The 16,959-nt window shown below is 40.6% G+C and overlaps 1 protein-coding gene across 1 annotated transcript; it reads right to left on the minus strand.

The window, feature by feature from the left end:
• Positions 1-3,189: 3,189 nt before the first annotated feature.
• LOC311358139 (protein mono-ADP-ribosyltransferase PARP14-like) lies at positions 3,190-16,202 on the minus strand. The gene is made up of 16 exons (XM_084478141.1): positions 15,987-16,202; positions 15,791-15,891; positions 14,501-14,792; positions 14,141-14,365; positions 10,928-12,540; positions 10,568-10,795; positions 10,237-10,452; positions 10,032-10,104; positions 9,680-9,826; positions 9,453-9,515; positions 7,896-8,072; positions 7,448-7,651; positions 4,959-5,573; positions 4,664-4,812; positions 4,328-4,502; positions 3,190-3,912 (listed from the first exon to the last, which is right to left on the minus strand). The coding sequence occupies exons 1-16, from the start codon at positions 16,165-16,167 to the stop codon at positions 3,632-3,634; spliced, it is 4,740 nt and encodes a 1,579-aa protein (XP_084334267.1). The 5' UTR covers positions 16,168-16,202; the 3' UTR covers positions 3,190-3,631.
• Positions 16,203-16,959: the final 757 nt, after the last annotated feature.

The following is a 16,959-nucleotide window of genomic DNA, read 5'->3' on the forward strand; positions in this document are numbered from 1 at the left end:
TGGGGCCAAACTTCAAATCGGCGTGTTTGAGCTTTCATTTTTTCAAAGGCGGAGCAGGATACCTAGTGCTCGTTTTACACCTAACGCCATTTCTAGCTACTGGGGGTCCATAGGCAAGCTAGGGGAACTCATTAATGTTAAGAAACCTCATAAAGTGAAATTTTCATGCCATGGGACCTTTAAGAACTCTTCACACATTACAGAAACATCTTATTATGCATGGTTTGCATTTATAACTTAATTTATATCCAAGCGGACAGAACGGCAACTTACCACAGCGTAAGATCGATTGCTTCTGAGCAATTTAGCCTACATATTGCCCAGCATTAAGTTAAACACAAAGTCCACTTCCGCTGTGGACTTTCAAAATAATATATAAAACGTTGGTTGGAGTCCCAAGTTTAACAGGAATTTAACAAGTAAAACAAAGTCATTATTTACACCGTTACACATGCGAGTGGCTTAAAAAAAAAATCTGAATATGCAAAGTATTAAAAGAGGTCTACTCTCCGTCCGTAGCCTTCATAGGTAACTAGGGGCAACGGTGGTGCGCGAGGGAACGGAGAAGACGAGTGGAGCGAGTCAACGGAAGAGTAGGAGGAAGACGAAGAGTACGACGCAAAAGAAAGCAAAGGTAACGTTACGAAGGCCCTAGAGAATATATATTTGTTGGTATAAATGAGTTGGTTGGTATAAGTTGGTATATCGGGCAGTAGACGTGTAGTCGTTTGAGGCATCCGCGGTCGTTAGTCGTTTATCGCTCCGTCATTTAATCAGTTGGCCGTTTCAGTTTCAAGTTCAACAGTGTGTCGCCGAGTAAAAAAACCGACACAAACTCCACAACCGACCGAAGACTAACTAGTCCCGACGATATGCTTGATGAGTGATGAGCATCTATTTAAAGTAGATACCTCCGTGAAACCGTCGGAGAAACCGTCTACCGTAGCCTACTCGGCGAGAAGAAGCGCTAGCTTGCGGTTTCCCTGGCAACGGACAGGCGGTTCAGCCGGCCTGCAGACCGCCGCTCTTTGCCCTGCCCTCCACGGACATCTCGGTGACCCGTCTCCCCGGACCATCCCGGTGCTAGTGGGCTCCAGAGGAGCTCCTTCTGGACTGTCCGGGATCACACATTCGTACCGCTCACTCGCATCGCCTGCACAGCCGCTTGCCGGAACTCTTACGGGACATTAACGTCATCAAACATGTTATGCACTTTGAAGAACATTAGAGTAAGTATACTGAATTGTTTTTATCTATTTATTATATTAAATATTAGTCAATATCTTATTTAGTACTGGATTGTTTTTATCTATTTATTATGTTTAATATTAGGCAATATCTTATTTAGTACTGGATTGTTATTTATTATATTTAATATCAGTCAATATCTTATTAAATATGTACTGGGCAGAATAATAAATGTTCTCTGCATTTTGCATTGGAGACCTCAGGGGTTCTCAAAGTTTTGACAGCTGAGGGCCAATTTAGGAACCCAAAATTTGACTGAGGGCCGCCAAAGGAAAAAAATAAAATAAAACAGAAAAAAATCAAATTTGTAATAATTGTAATGACCAGGTTGCATCTCTACAGTTACATGTATTGGTCTGCATCCAGTATAAACACATTTTAAATAACAAATTAGGCAAAACATGGCACAACTTTAGAAAACCTTGAGAAACATTTTTAACAACTAACTAACTTAACTAACACACAATCCCTGGGGTTCTCTGCCCTATACAGTGGAATTTGGGATATAACAGTCCTGTGTGCATTTCAGAATAAAAACTTATTTAGAACAGAAAAAAAATAAAAAATCAATCAATTAATTCTTTTTTTTTTAAACTTACATCTGTATGTCATTGCGGGCCGCCAGGAATGTTTCTGTGGGCCACCATTGGCCCGCGGGCCGCACTCTGAGAACCAATGCCTCAGATACTGGCTAGGGTTAGGGTTACTTCACTCTGTCACTTCTTTTTCCCTTTTCCCCTCCCCTTTTCTGAACCTGGCCTATCCAGCTGAATCAGGGCGCTCCTTCCCCCATGAACTCCCCATAAGTCTCTCCCATTATAGTCCTGCAGGGTCGCTATATGGCCCCCACCTCTAATTCCTAATCCCAGAGGAAGTGAAAAGTCTTGAAAACCACCAGGCGGCCGCCTCTGCGACCTCCTTACCCCCTGATCCCCCAATGGAACCCTGGGTGTGGCAGCGGCATTCTTTGGCACTATAGCTCCAAGCAGTTTCACCACTTCTCCTTAAAGAACATCTGGGTGCTGCCTTGGTGGGATTCTTTTGTGACCTTACCTGCGCTCTGCGGTCATTGGGAAGGTTGGCTTCTGATCCCACTGGAACGGCGCCATCCCATCCCGGTGCAGTACCACTGAGTGCCCTCTGGGAGCCAGTTTGACACGATGCACAACCTCCCCCACTCTCACCAACGTAGCAGGTACCGATCCATGTACTGTCTTACTTAGGGCAGTGGTCCTTCACTCTCTTGGCTCCATACACCCAAGCAAGTTCCCTCAGCCTGAAAGTCATGAACTTTGACATGCGCCTTGCACTGGCTGTCAATGCAACTTTGTGTAGAAAGGTGGTTGTTGTTACTTTTAAAGTACTTCATGGTCAGTCTCATTCCTGGTCCCTCGAAGAAAGCTAAGAACTAGACCGGGCCTCTCTGGAACTGTCTGCCCTTTACAATCCAATCCAGTTGTTTTAAATCCTTTCTGAATATCCACTTTCAGATTGGCTTTTAATGAAATTATTCTGTAAAAACATCCCAAAAACTTTTTTTGATCTGTGTTTTCATGCAGCAATTGTATTATGTACGTGACATATGTGTGTATTTGTCTAAATGACTTGAATGCATTTCTTTTGTTCAAGCCCTTTGGAACATTGCCTTTTGAAAAGGTGCTTTATAAATAGTTGTAAGTACTTAACATCACTTGTTGTGCAGTGTATCCATGAGCTTAGGCTACTCTATTGTACTTGTTGACAGAACATGTTATATTTTTCATTGTGATAGTAATAATTATGGTAAAAAATAATGAAATTCAATGCTGCAATCAATACTTTTCTAAGTTTCTATGTGAGGCTTTGAGCAGTACCATATAGCCACCAGATCAGACTGCTTTCAATAGCTTTCTTCTCAAGATTTACCTTCTACTTGGAAACTAGAAAGAACAGCCCAGGCAGTCCAATATAGAGAGCTTTAATTATCTTTCAGAGTTAGACGGAATAGACATGGTTTAGTCAGGCTAAGGAGCAGGTAGGGATTGGGGATTTTTCTCAAGTTTCTCATGTTTACAGATAGGAAAGGACACAAAGAATCAAACCAAATTTTAATGAATGGCATGAATGGCTCATGCACATTAAAGCCTTGCATGAGTTTATATCCTCCTATCCCCCTTGCATGAGTTTATATCCTAATAAATCACCAGACATGATTTTGTATTATATATAACAGCCTTTACCTTTTTAACATTCAGGCAACACTAACATTATATTCAAGTGTTGACATGGCTGATTGTACACACATCCTAGAGCTAAAGAGTATCACAGTGAAAAATAAAAGAAGAAAACAAACAGTCAATGTGTTTAAAGAAGCGTCATTTGGCTCTCTCTCTCATGTGTTCTCCTACATGAATGTTATTAAATATTCTGGACAAGCTTGAGTGTCATGGAAAATGACATATGCTTGAATACAGTTGATATTATCGACAACACTGTCATACTGCACAGTGGAGGAGGGTTTTGTTGGAGGCACGACCATGCCCTGAGTTCCTGTGGTAAAATCTCCCGTCAGAACACGACACAGGTACACACACTTCTGTCCTTGAGGATCCGGCTTAGAATAGGTATTAGAGGCAGAATAACTTGCATTGACAGCAAAATATGTGCCATTGCCATAGTAGGCAGCTGAAAATGGGAGAAATAATGATTTATTAGAGTTATTAGGCTGAGCTGGGCTGAAGCTGAATTGAAGGGTTAACAAAACACCCTGTTTAGTTAGACCCTGCTCACTTTTAAAATGTATTTAAAATCCTCTGCCACACTTCAGGTACACATTTTAACATGTAGGGGTGAGGCTATATGCTCTTCAAGCTTTCACTAGACTATTGATAGAAAGCAATCCACCAATCCATGTCACTTACTACTGACTAACCTACTGGCTTAAATCACTTAATCTAAAATACGTCTTTTAAGAGTGTGCTTTTCCTTTAACAGTGGGGAGTGTTAGTATAACTTCATATATAGCATGTTGCCATAATTATTGTCTCAGAAACAGGAAGCTAGTGTGGAGCTTGCTATATGGTCTTAAGCCTTATCTCACCGTTCTTTCCTGCGTAACTCCTGTTGAAACCGGTTTGGTTGATAGCTTGGATAGAGGTTGAGCAGGCTCCATGGAAGAGGCGCTTCTCGTTGTTCTGGTGACCGTTCCTTGTTTCCATTTCAGCCTTTTTTAACTGAAGGCTCTTCCACAAAACAGCATTCTGAATCCTTTCAATCTGATGGTTGAAAACACATTATATAACGTACAATACTGTATTGTGTTGAATTGTATTTAATAGCTTAATTTATTGTTCTCACTGTGGAAATGAATTCATTGACGGTAGGAGTTCAGGTAGGACCCTTCAGGTAAAGTCTATCCGTCACCAATTCAACGTACCTTAATAACATTTCGTTGTTGGACTGTGGCCTTGAAGAGTTGTAGTACTTCTAAGTATTCCTGAGTTTCGGGCAGGACAGTGAAACTTTGACATGAAGTGCCGCTTGGCATTGTTTCCCAGTGCTTTGGCACATTTACAACATCTTGATCTGTAATGTTATAATTGTTCATTATTTTGGAGATGTATTCAATTTCAGATTCAAAATTATACACTTTTAATTCATATCATTGCTCTAGCCTCCATTTGACCAAACATTAATTATTCACAGGTCATTGAATAGTTAGAAAAACGTACCTTTCAGCAAGTCATGGCGTCTGATATCTATGCTGTTGCCTTGGTTGTCGGTGGCAGTTCCATTTGGCACGTCGACCTTGTGCACTCGGCCCTGGATGTCTACATCTACATGAGGCTGCTGGTTGTGGTGAGCTTGCTCAAGCAGGAATTTGGAGTTGTCGTCAAAGCTCTTGAATTGAAGCCCCTGAAGCAGGTACTGCCAGTCAACTGTTTCTAGAATCTTCTTGATCTCTTCTTGATCTCTGACTTTCTTCAACATCTCCTGTATTTCAGTGCTGGCTTTAAGCACGTTTTTTGAGAGCCCCTCTATGTTAATACAGGCATTGTTACGTTCAATCTGCACACTAACGTTCATGGTACTCTGAATGTCCACAATGTGCTGGATATCTGCATCGGATAAATTGAGAATTGCTCTGTCTTTAATGGAGGTTTTAGTATGCTCCTTGGATATCAGATCTTTGATCCATGTTTTCGCCTTGTTTACTTCAGCCTGTGAACTACCACATATGTGGAAGTGGGCTGGCTCAATTTTGCGATCTTCAGAGGGAAAGTCAACATTGTGTTTTTGTTTCTTGGAATCACTTCCTCCACCTGAGAATAATGCTGAGATGCCTCCTAAACCACATTTAAAAGGCATGAAATCAAAACAACAGTTAAAATGCTTTTACTTGACAACTGTTTAAATGCAACCAACCCCACCAAGTCACTTCATTGGATATGCAAATTTACTTTGCCAGAAAATAATTCTGATTACGATTTATGTAGCTGTTGACAATGAACTTGCAAACATTAAAATATTCCCTATAGAAAGTAAGATACAGATGTTTTATTAATAGCTATCTCTAAAATGACAAATTAATGAAAATAAATGACAAATCCACCTAAAAAAACTCCTCCTGGACTAATCGTCATTTACTTTAGAACAAGGGTCAGCAATTCTTTTAATGTCCAAAAAAAATGCAAGGTTTTCCAATGTGGATTGCTATTGGATATTTTATATCTTTGAATATAGGCTACACTCATTTAACTGTATGTTTCCCCCTCTTTCAGTTTTGTGGCTGTATATTTTGTCAATTAACTATTCATCAATAAACTCAAATTCATAAATCTAAACATGAGGAATTACACATTATCTTAGGCCTTATTTCCACCGGGGACGTACGCACCGCGGAACGGCTGCGTCCTGTGCCCTGCGTCAATCCCCACCGGGCGCGGAACGGCAGCGCGCACTGCCTTGTGAGCCAGTCGTATTCACGCAAGATCACGAGATCACGCGATAATCCTGAACGTTTTAACTGTGTGGATAAAGGAAATCCTTTCTCACATTGTCTTTATAAAAAGGATGATTGATTTCGTAAATGATTTTATGTTGCTCCACTTCGATAATAAGTCTCTCGTCGTCCATGTTGCCGACACTCTGAGACCCTTTGATTGATTGACTGCTGACCTGGTGCCACCAGTCATGACGTAATGTTGATGTGAAGTTGTGAAGGCTACATGAGCTGAGTATTGTGTTTTATTTTGAAAATTGACCGATGCTCTATGGCTTTTATTATTTCACTTCCTGCCCGGCTCGATCTGCTCTGTGGAAATTGACACGGTTCAGCAACGGCTCGCGTCAAAAATAGAAGTGCTGTGTAAAGATAGCGGTGCGGCGCGGTGCGGCGCGGTGCGGCGCTCCTGGGACGCTGCTGAGACTCTCCGCGGCGCGCCCGGTGGGGATGGTTTCATTGATTAGAGTGGCAGCGATCAGCAGCGGTGACCGCGGCACAGCCGTTCCGCGGCGCTTACGTCACTAATAGGACTGTAATGGGATTGATTGGTGCCAGGAGAACCGCCAATTTTATTTGAAAATAAAGATAATAGGATAAGAACATTCAGGACGCTCTACTGTCCATGCAGAGGAGAGAGATGAGGAGGGGTGCGCACATACGCCAGACCGGCACTGCAGCAAAAGAACCTCAGCTAAGATCACAGAATCCAAGCGTTTGTAGGATAGGAAGTGTGTGGAACTTAAGCCATACACAGTGACGGCAATTAGCTGTCTACTGTTGCTGCTACTGCTGCTGCTACTGCTGCTGCTACTGCTGCGGTGTGCGCGCAAGGTCTCAGGAGAACAAGTTGTGTCGTCCTCCTAAAACCTGGCTCGCTCACCGCAACTCAGTAGAGAGCAAACAAAAACCCTCTAAAGACTTGAACTGTTCCGGACCAGCTCTTACGGGAAAGGGAAGCAGCATAGAACCAGATGGAGTTGGTCAAATGATGACCCCACTTTTTCAGACGCATTTCCAGGAAAAAAAATCATTATAATCGGGTCAATACGGTAATAATAATTATGATAGTCAGTGACCACATTCCTGGGCTTTGGCATGGTGACACCCTGTTCAAGGAAATAACTGCCCTCTGTGGCCTGTGCGTGCCAGCCATGACACGTGTGCCATAGGGTGCTGACCCCTGCTTTAAAGCATACTTATCATTAAGTTGCTTACCTTTCAATATTCCAAGGAACGAACTATTGGGCTTGTCAGAGCCTGCTTTCTTCTCCATCCTACTGTGGAAGTCCTTCATCATGGCCTGTTGGAATATGATGATGCGGACCACCTTCAGGCAACCCGGAGCGCTCTGTGCCACCGTGTCCACCACTGCATCCAACATGGCATCGGCCACCTTCCCTGCCTGGGCATTACCCTGACCTTAAAAATGAGACACAATATTAGTTATTTTGCCATCAGAAATAACCCAAGCATTTAAAACTGATTGGTGTTGGCATGGCCATTTAAAATCAAAAACTAAAAGCAAAATTCCATGATGATGGAATAAATCATGGAATGAGATAAAATATTAGTAGTAGTAGTAATAATTATTAGTAGACTACTAATAATAGTGGTACATACTATTAAATAGTCATACAACTGGTCTGTAAGCATCTCATCTCACCTGTACCCAGAGCAGGAAAAGAGATAGAAGTGTATTGGTTTTGTTCAACCAATACAAGAGCAGCTTTCATCGTATCTTGGATATCCTGGGGGTTGTTACGTCCAGGCAAGTGGAGTATCTTTTTACACATCAGGTTTCCTGGCTCAGTCAAGATCATTCCTGTGTTGGGCTGTCCACCTATTCATATGATATCATTGAAATATTTAACATTAAAGGGATAGTTCAGGATTTTGGACATCGGGTCTCATTTCCAAGTGAGCCAGTGTGTTATTTATCATTGGAGACCGTTTTCAACACTTTTCATTCAGTCCTTCTAGTTGCAGAAATCGCTGGTGCTAGGCTAGCGCAACTCGAGGGGAACTGCTAGCCTGCCAATAAAAACAGTTTTACCCACTCCTGAGGCAAACCAATTATAATGCCTGACTATCGATGTAAATGTCTGTTGATAGAATAGTGTTAGAAATAAACTTTTGACACTTGGTTAAGGGAACTAATGGGCATTTTACAAGAGGCTGAGATATGACCTGTCCGGCAACTCTCAAAAGTTCCTTGCCATATGGAACCCAGTGCTGCAGCACATCAAGGACTGAAATACCTGCCCCCTTAGTACCACTCGCCCTGATAGGTACCTCTTTTGAATTCTGCAGTGAAGAGACTATTATGATGGACATGTGAAATTTGCCCCAACTTTATTATTCTTTATTTTTATTTATTTATTTTTTATTATTATTTATTTACTTTTATAGTTTATTTTCTTAATTATTGTTTTTTTTGTTTTTGTTTTTTTTCTGTATATCTTGACTCATTGTTACTAGGTTTGCTACTTGTTGAGCCAAGATTTTTGTCCGTATGTGTTAAGTTATGTAAAACCACGAAAATAAAAGTATAACAATTTTTTTTTTTTAAAGAAAGAAATAAACGTACCCTTGCATTGCATTGCATTTAGTTTATAATCCCTCTAGTTCGAAGCAAGCTACGGCAGCGGCAGACTGATATTACGTGGAGTGCGCTTCTCTGTTTACCTTCTGCTGTAGTGAATTGGTTGCTACACCGGAGCAAAGTGAAATTCTGCCACTGCTGAGAAAGTAGTCCCCCAAAATGTAATGTGATCATTGCGATACAAGGATAGTTTTATTTCTAATATTATTCTATCAACACAGACATTTACATCGATAGTCTGGCATTATAATTGGTTTGCATCGGGTGTACTTTGGAGTGGGTAAAACTGTTTTTATTGGCAGGCTAGCAGTTCCCCTTGACTAGAAGGACTGAATGAAAAGTGTTGAAAACGGTCTCCAATGATAAATAATACAGTGTCCTTTAAATGTCCTAGAAACGCCCCTGTTATTAGCAATATATATGTCTAAACTTTGTTTCAGTAGTCTAAAGTTATGGAAGTATTGGAAAACGTAATTGAAACACATTGATCCTGTATTTGATCTGAGATAATGGTTAACTGTTACGCCCCACCTCTCAGATTTTGTGGCAAAATTTAAAAAAACAAACATATAAATAACATATTCAAAGGCTTGGCCCGTGATTTAGAATGGTCCTTACCTAGATTTTTGCATTCATTTTCTACAGTTGGACCAGCTGCGTCCAGAATTGCCTTGGACACTCCTGGGTTATGAGAAAGACACAAGAAATGACTAGATACTAATCTCAGTCCATTTTTATGTCCGTATAACTATAAGTTGTATCTGGGTAATAGCATACTTCATCATTGTAATAAGATGAAGTATATTATTTTACCCAAGCATGTCTCCTGACTGCGTATTATTTACCTGACTTGAGGGTGAAGGTTTTGTTGGAAGAGTTGACGATGACATCAGTGGTTTCCTTGGTGATGTCCCCCAACACAACCTGTACTCTCACATGTCCGATTGTAATCTCATGCAGCCCTGAAGCTGAGGTGACTTTGGAGAAGAGACCTTGAGACACAAAACAATCACTATGAACGAGATAAACTATCTTGAGCAGGTTAAAATGCACATGCAGAGAACACACCTTGATCTCACAAATAAGACATCGACTTAAATAGTGAATAAATGCATGATCAGATGAGCTGTTAAAAATAATTAACTAAACGAGAGACATGAGTCTTGGTATTATTATGACAATACAAAATGACATTACTGGACTTGGACTGGGTAGGGGCTGGAACATTTGTTGTTGTTGGGAGCGTTTTCTTTAATGCATCAGTGAAAACCTGCAGGTTAACAGAAAAGGATCTGCCATCAATGACTCACCATGACAATCCAAAAGCAGATCAACTCAAATATATTGCGTAGCATAGGCTTACCACTAATTTTTCAATGCGTTAATGTAAATATTTCTGTACCTGGATGGTCTCTTGGTCTTTCGGATAGAGAACAATGACCACCGCCTTCAAGCCCCGTGGCTGTTTGTTAAACTTGGAGACTTCCTCCATCATTACAGATGCTGCGACGTCTTTGGGGAAGCCCAGGTTTCCAGTGCCAATGGCAGGGAAGGATATGGAGGTAAGACCATGGTTCTCTGCCTTGTTCAAGCAGTCTGCAACAATCCCTCTCAGTATCTGTAGGATATACCACATATAGCTTTTGACTTCACAATCGATTATCCAAAAGAAAGTGGGGTTCGCACTATAAGATCTGTGAATAAATATAAATCACCACTGTTAAATGAGTTACCTTGAGAGCGTTGCCCTGCTTGTCCCAAGCAGGGACTACAGCATGAAAAACCAAGTTGCTTTTCAGTTTGCAACCATCCGTAATGATAACATCACCCATGTCTCCTGTTTTCCTCTGTTCATTGACCAAAAGCTGAAGTTTTGGTCCAGCTGCACTGAGGATAGCTTTGGAAACGGCTCCGCTATCCAGATCAAGCTGTTCTCCCACAACATTCACAACCACCTGGGTCTGAAAATATGAAAACAGAATGTTATCTATTCAAGGTTTCCTAGTATCTTTATTTCATTGTCTTAATTGTACATATATATAAACACTTGTATGAATTTACTTTTGGGATTAATATATAAAATAAATAATTACCGTAGCATCTTGAATATTCCCTAATTGTATCCTCAATCCTACATCGGTCCCCAGTGGTTTGGACAAGTTTTTATTTTGTTTGTCAGGAACACTGACAAACGGGTCATTTTGTCCACTAGCCGACTCCTCCACCAACTGGACTGAGCAACCCGTTTCCTTCTTTAATGTAGAAACATACATTTCTTTGTTTTCTTGAAAGAATTCCTTGGCCCCAGGCTGGGGGAGTTGATATTCCTCAAAGCAAACTTTAGAGATCATGGAAACTAGGATGCTTTTACACTTCATGACATCTTCTCTAGGACCTCTGAAGTTAACAGCCTCCTTCTCAAAAGAAATATCCACTTTGCCCTTGACTTTTTCAGACCAGGTATTGTCTTGAGTTGTAATATATCTGACAATAGTGTCAGACTTGACCCTATGAGTTTCATTAACTTGGGAATACTTGTGGAGGTGCTCTTCAATTTCTTTGAAAGCTGGTAGTACACTATCCTTGTAGCCAACTACTGTTATTCTCTCAAATTGATGATCACTAGATGTTGTTATAACAATCTTCTTCGAGGTTGTATTGTTGCTTTCTTCCAAACATTTGACTAGGTTTTGCCACTCCGGATTCTTCAAGACGTAACTATCATGAGTATCAATGTACTTAGAGGTCAGCACTTGCTTCAGTTGATCTTCAGCATTTTTCAGAATGTTGTCTGAAACAGCCATGATGCTCAAGCTTGTAGCCTCTATCTCAACTGCTGCATGAATTCCATTAGATGTGAAGACATTTTTTGTCAGCTCTTCCTCATCCTCATCCTTTAGAAACTGGAAAAGAGGGATGTCAAACTCAAGTTTCTGCCGCTTTACTGCAAGTACTCTGCTGACAACCAGATTAACTGCTCCGTTAACCTCCTGTTGAAAACCATTTAAGATCATTTTATCTTGAAATGATATTTCCAGTTCTGGGTACATATCTTTCAATTGGTCAGTGAGGCCCACTTGACAGAGTAAGTGAAACATTACTTTGGATATGTCAAATCCCTGTCTGATACTTGAATTCTCCCTCAGCACCCTTTTCTTAATGCTGCTCAAGAGGTCATTCAACGTGGGCTCCAGTCTGGTCACATCGTCCACAAGGCCGACCACTGACAATGCACCTTCAGCTTTATCAGCGATGACTTCCACGGCCTTGTCTGAAACCATCTCTCTGGTCTGTGCTTCACATTTTTCCCATGCTGATGGTGGAGGCTGAAGCCTCAGAGTTTTGAACCTGGACGAGACCTGTGTGAAGGCCTGCTCCACTGAATGTTTCCACTGTTTGATGTCTTTGGCTTTAACATCTTTCTGCTCCAGCAGTGCTGGAAGAGGGCTGAAACTCACAGATGAGGGTTGGAGGTCTACCTGGCAGAAGAGTGCTGACAAGTGACTGCAAACCATCTCTGCTGCTTCCTGCTTCTGGTGGAGGTACGTCAAGAGAGTGGGATCTATGCTTTTAGAGAAGGCAGCGGGTAGTTTTGGTGTGGGCCGGTCTTTGCCATAAAGAGCTGTTCCCAAGGAGTCGTAAAATGGAAAAACTTTGACCCGTTTCTTCCCGATGCAATGTTCCTTCTTGATTATCCCTTGAACAGCTAGGGAGGTAAAGACATTATTTTAACTTCACATAAACTTGATGCTATGAAATAATGATTAAACTGATTCAACAAATTATATTATTAAATAGACCGCATGCCCATTATAAAATGTATGAGTATAGTATCTGCCACTATATATGTAAATATATTTATACATGAATATTTATATATATATATATATATATATTAAGGATGTAACGATATAAGAATACTGAACTTAGATACAATAATAATTAATTTACAGGATTTTGGATACCAATTTCAATACAATGGTTGGTTTTTGCACTAAGATATCAGTCTAGAATGAAACAATAATGTAAACAAAAAATGTATTTCATCCACTAGTGATAAATTGCTGAAAATGGGTTTTATCTGAATCTTTGTTTGAATATGTTTTTAAAGTTTTCAAATTTCAGATTTATAGTTGACAATGAAAGGTGCAGTGTATAGGATTTAGTGGCCTCTGACCTCCCCTGGACACCCTGAGGCTACGCTAACCTCCCACTAGTATCTGAGTGGCTGTTCAGGAGCGCAAACATCCAACTTCCAGAGTGACTAGGAGAGTTTGAATCATTTAAACTTTATGCAAATGATTCGGCACTGACGCAGCACCCAATCGTTGGACCTTACAACCTGGATTGTAATTTATGCAGTTCTGGTTTCTATTGAACATGGAGGAGAAGCTATCTGTTCACGTCCCCCGTTTTCTAGAGCTATAATCAGTCTGCTTTTCTACCGGGACACACAAACACAACAGGATCTTTGTTGTTGTTTGTTGTATTGGGTACGGAGAGAGAAGAACCAGGTCAAATCCCTTGTGTTTGGAAGCTACTGTGCCCTCTACATGAATCTGATCAGATTATAAAATAAGATTCAACTCTTGATTACAATTATGTTGCCATGTACACAATCTAGACACAAGTCCCCGGTTTGCAAATACAATTAGCTAGCTAATTAATAAAGCTTTTTTATAATGTAAAATAAAAATGTAATATTCAATCATGCTTTCTGGGTTGCAAAGATCTTTCCAACAAATGTGATATTGTGCACAACCGAACGTGTTGTCTGAAGCACTGCTTTTATATGCCAGCGGCATATTAATCTTCAGGGTGTAACCTAATGTTTTGGTGGGTCCAAAAGATTAGGTTACATTTGCATAGTGTCGCTATACAGCTCAACATGTTGGATGTGCTCGCACTAGAATAATAACAGGACACTCACTGATTTATCAACCACTATTTTGGCCAGCGATTTGGCCTACTGGCCAGCGATCCACATTAACCCACGTGCTTGGTAGTCATCATAGTTACTTGCTGTGTAGCATGGCAAAGTCCCGCACCTTTAAACTATGACTATGACCTATGACTTCAATCTGTCCTGAACAGTGCATATTTGCTCTCTGAACCTACGACATTATGAACGGTATTGTTTTTGGACGGGAATCGTTACACCCCTAGTATACATGCATCTATGAATGTACTGTATGTACGTGTGTATGTGTGCATTCAATTTATGCCATCACCCATTAACGTCTATTCAATTAATTAATTAATTTAATTAAATACCATCAACTACCTTTTAGTACTGAAATAAATACCTGTATCCATTTTGAATAAGATGACAGCAGCCTGTTCCTCTTCATCTGGGGTGACCTGTTGAACCTCCCAGCCTTCATTCTCAAAGTACAGCAGGAGGACTTCTTCCTTGATGTTTGACACATCCTCAACTCTAACTTTGGATGTGACTTCCAGAGCTCTGACCGTTAATTTCTTGTTTAAGAAGGTCCTGTTTGTCTGGCAGCTTGTAATGAAGTCATTATTTTCTGTTGTAGAAGAATAGAGAACAGAGAGCAGACCTGCACATTAGCTCATACATAATGTAAGCAAATATCAAATACCTCAGTGAGAACAAGTATTATTTAAGTAATGTGTTTTAGATCGTACAAAGTAAAGCAAACCTTTAGCAGTTGAGAAAGTAACCACAGCGGAGCATGTGTCAGAGAGCATCTCCAAACTGAATTCAGGTTGGCCGGTCATCGCTGACTTGAAGTTCTTGCAGATGTTGAGCACCAACATCTGCAAGAACTCCTTGCTCATGTCCTGGGGAACGTTCTCTAAGACAGCCGAGGTGGAACCCAAAGCTGGCTCTTCTGTCTGCTCTTCCCTGCTCACCGCCTCAACCTGGGTCTCCTCCTCAGCTGCACGTCCATCCAAGTTGCTTTGTTGGTTTTTGGAAGTGGTCGTCAACTGCTACGGAGTACGGTAAGACTTATAAGACTCATCGTATATTAACACAAATAATGTTGTCCGTCCTAAGGTAATGGTGATTTGTACGTTTTTGTTTTGGAACTGCTAATAATAAACAATAAAAATGTATTTGGCAACATTTGCATCAAAACATCTCTCTATTCAGATGGGATTTCATGAGCTCAAAGAAAATGACCATAACAGTTCAAAACTTGAGTTGAGGGTTGAATGGTCCTCATTTCAAACATTAAATGTTTTGTATTAATTATGTCACCCATTTAACTAAAGGTTTGTTTACACTTAAGTATATCTAAGTACATTTTGTAATGTTGCAATGTCATACCAGGTTCCTTAAATGCAAGGGTGATTTGCCCTAAGGGAACACTATATACACTACACATTATATCATTAAAACACTACAGTCGTAGACTGATTAAAAAAAAGGGGTTGCTTAAACATCACCTATTTACTTAGAATAGGATACCCCCTAGTGGTCCTTCAACGTAACACTTATTTGTGTTATTCACTATAATAACCTAAAATCGAGGAAATATCAACAGTCAAAGGAAATGTGAAATAAATCAGATTTTACTTTTAAATTAGATAATATGCATATGATCTACCACGAGTCCCTACCTGCCTACGACTTTAGCCAACGGCTGTAATACAAATGTTTTGTGTGCATCCACTATTTTTGGTGTGTTTGGCCACTAAAGCCGGCGATACATAAAAAAACATTAAAAGTTCAGTAGGCCTGTCGACTTCTTTGGGGTAATCAACAAGTGACGTCTATGTTATAAAATACATCAAAGTTTCGGTTTCTTTTACGCCCCAGCCCCTCTTCCTTCCTTATACAAGATACCTATCTTCACATTGTTCACACAAATGACACAAATAAAACAACTGTTTTGTTTACTCAAACGACAATAGACATTAGTGTTACAAAGTCAACCGTTAAGAGACTGATCCAGAGTCGGTCTGTCGTGGTGTCGTCTACTCACAGGCCTCCCGGGACTCTCCCCAGGCAAGTGCACGGTCACTTTTAACCCCCCTCCGTCCACGGCCATCTCATGGGTTTGTTGAGCCACAACCCGCGCCCTGTCTGGATGAGAAAACAAACCCCAGGTCACACATTTATTTATTTATTTTAAAGATTGTTTTGGAAGGTTTTATCCTTTAGTTATTAGGCATCATTACCTTCCTCCCTTCTGAAGCGCAGCACCGCGGTCCTGCTTCGGTCTTCATACTGAATCTGACATTCACCACCGCCGGACCGCTTTTTACTCTGGAAATATTTCACCAGTTTGTTCTTCAGTCTGGGAACGTTGTTTTCTTCGAGCTCCACGACCAGAGCGTACGAGTACGCGTCGTCGTCCATCGTTAACGCCAACTCACTGAGTGCTTTCGCTTTACTTTAAGTCTCCTTTTCTGGGCGTGGAGTCGCTCACTTACTTTCACTTTCAAAGCGCTTAAATGAAGTCAACGTTGCTGGCGAGTTTAGGCCTACCACGACGTATGATTCTAAGAAATGTGTTTATAATGAATGCTAACGATTAGAAAACAACTTTAATCAGGAGGTAGACCACGTTTGTAGGCCAATTCGACGTTTAGTAAAATGTAACTTTTAACCAGTGAACACGTTGTGTTTCACTCGCCGAGTCAGTGCGCAAACAAGGCCCATAGTTTGGCGAGTTCACTTGATCTCGTCAACAGTGGTTTCTGGGCTCGTATATGAAACCTGGGTGCCTAGTGATGTGATATTAAGTCAAAAAAACAGCGTGTATGTATCGATACCACCATATTACCTGGGTGAGGATTTATATGCTTTATAACCCAATGACACAGTCTGTGGGATAGGCCCTGGTATGGTTCAGTATCGCTTTAAGAACCAACCACGCCTACCATGGGTCTACTCTACTACATTGCATTATTTTATTTAGACACCAGGAGGCATTGTTTACTACATTTAGAATTGTATGTCTAAAACTACAATCAGAAGATGTATGTTAATTTGGGATATTTTTAGACTTGTTAGGGTGAGGTATTACGTTTGCAACTGATGCATTTGTTTTCAGCTGTAGTTAGAATGGAGGGGTTTTGTTTGAAACATAACCTATGCCATTACTGACACAAATTGACAAATAATGTTTTATATTATTCTTTCTAGACC

The sequence above is a fragment of the Micromesistius poutassou genome, assembly GCF_964030765.1.
Source record: "Micromesistius poutassou genome assembly, chromosome: 14".
Taxonomy (NCBI): domain Eukaryota; kingdom Metazoa; phylum Chordata; class Actinopteri; order Gadiformes; family Gadidae; genus Micromesistius; species Micromesistius poutassou.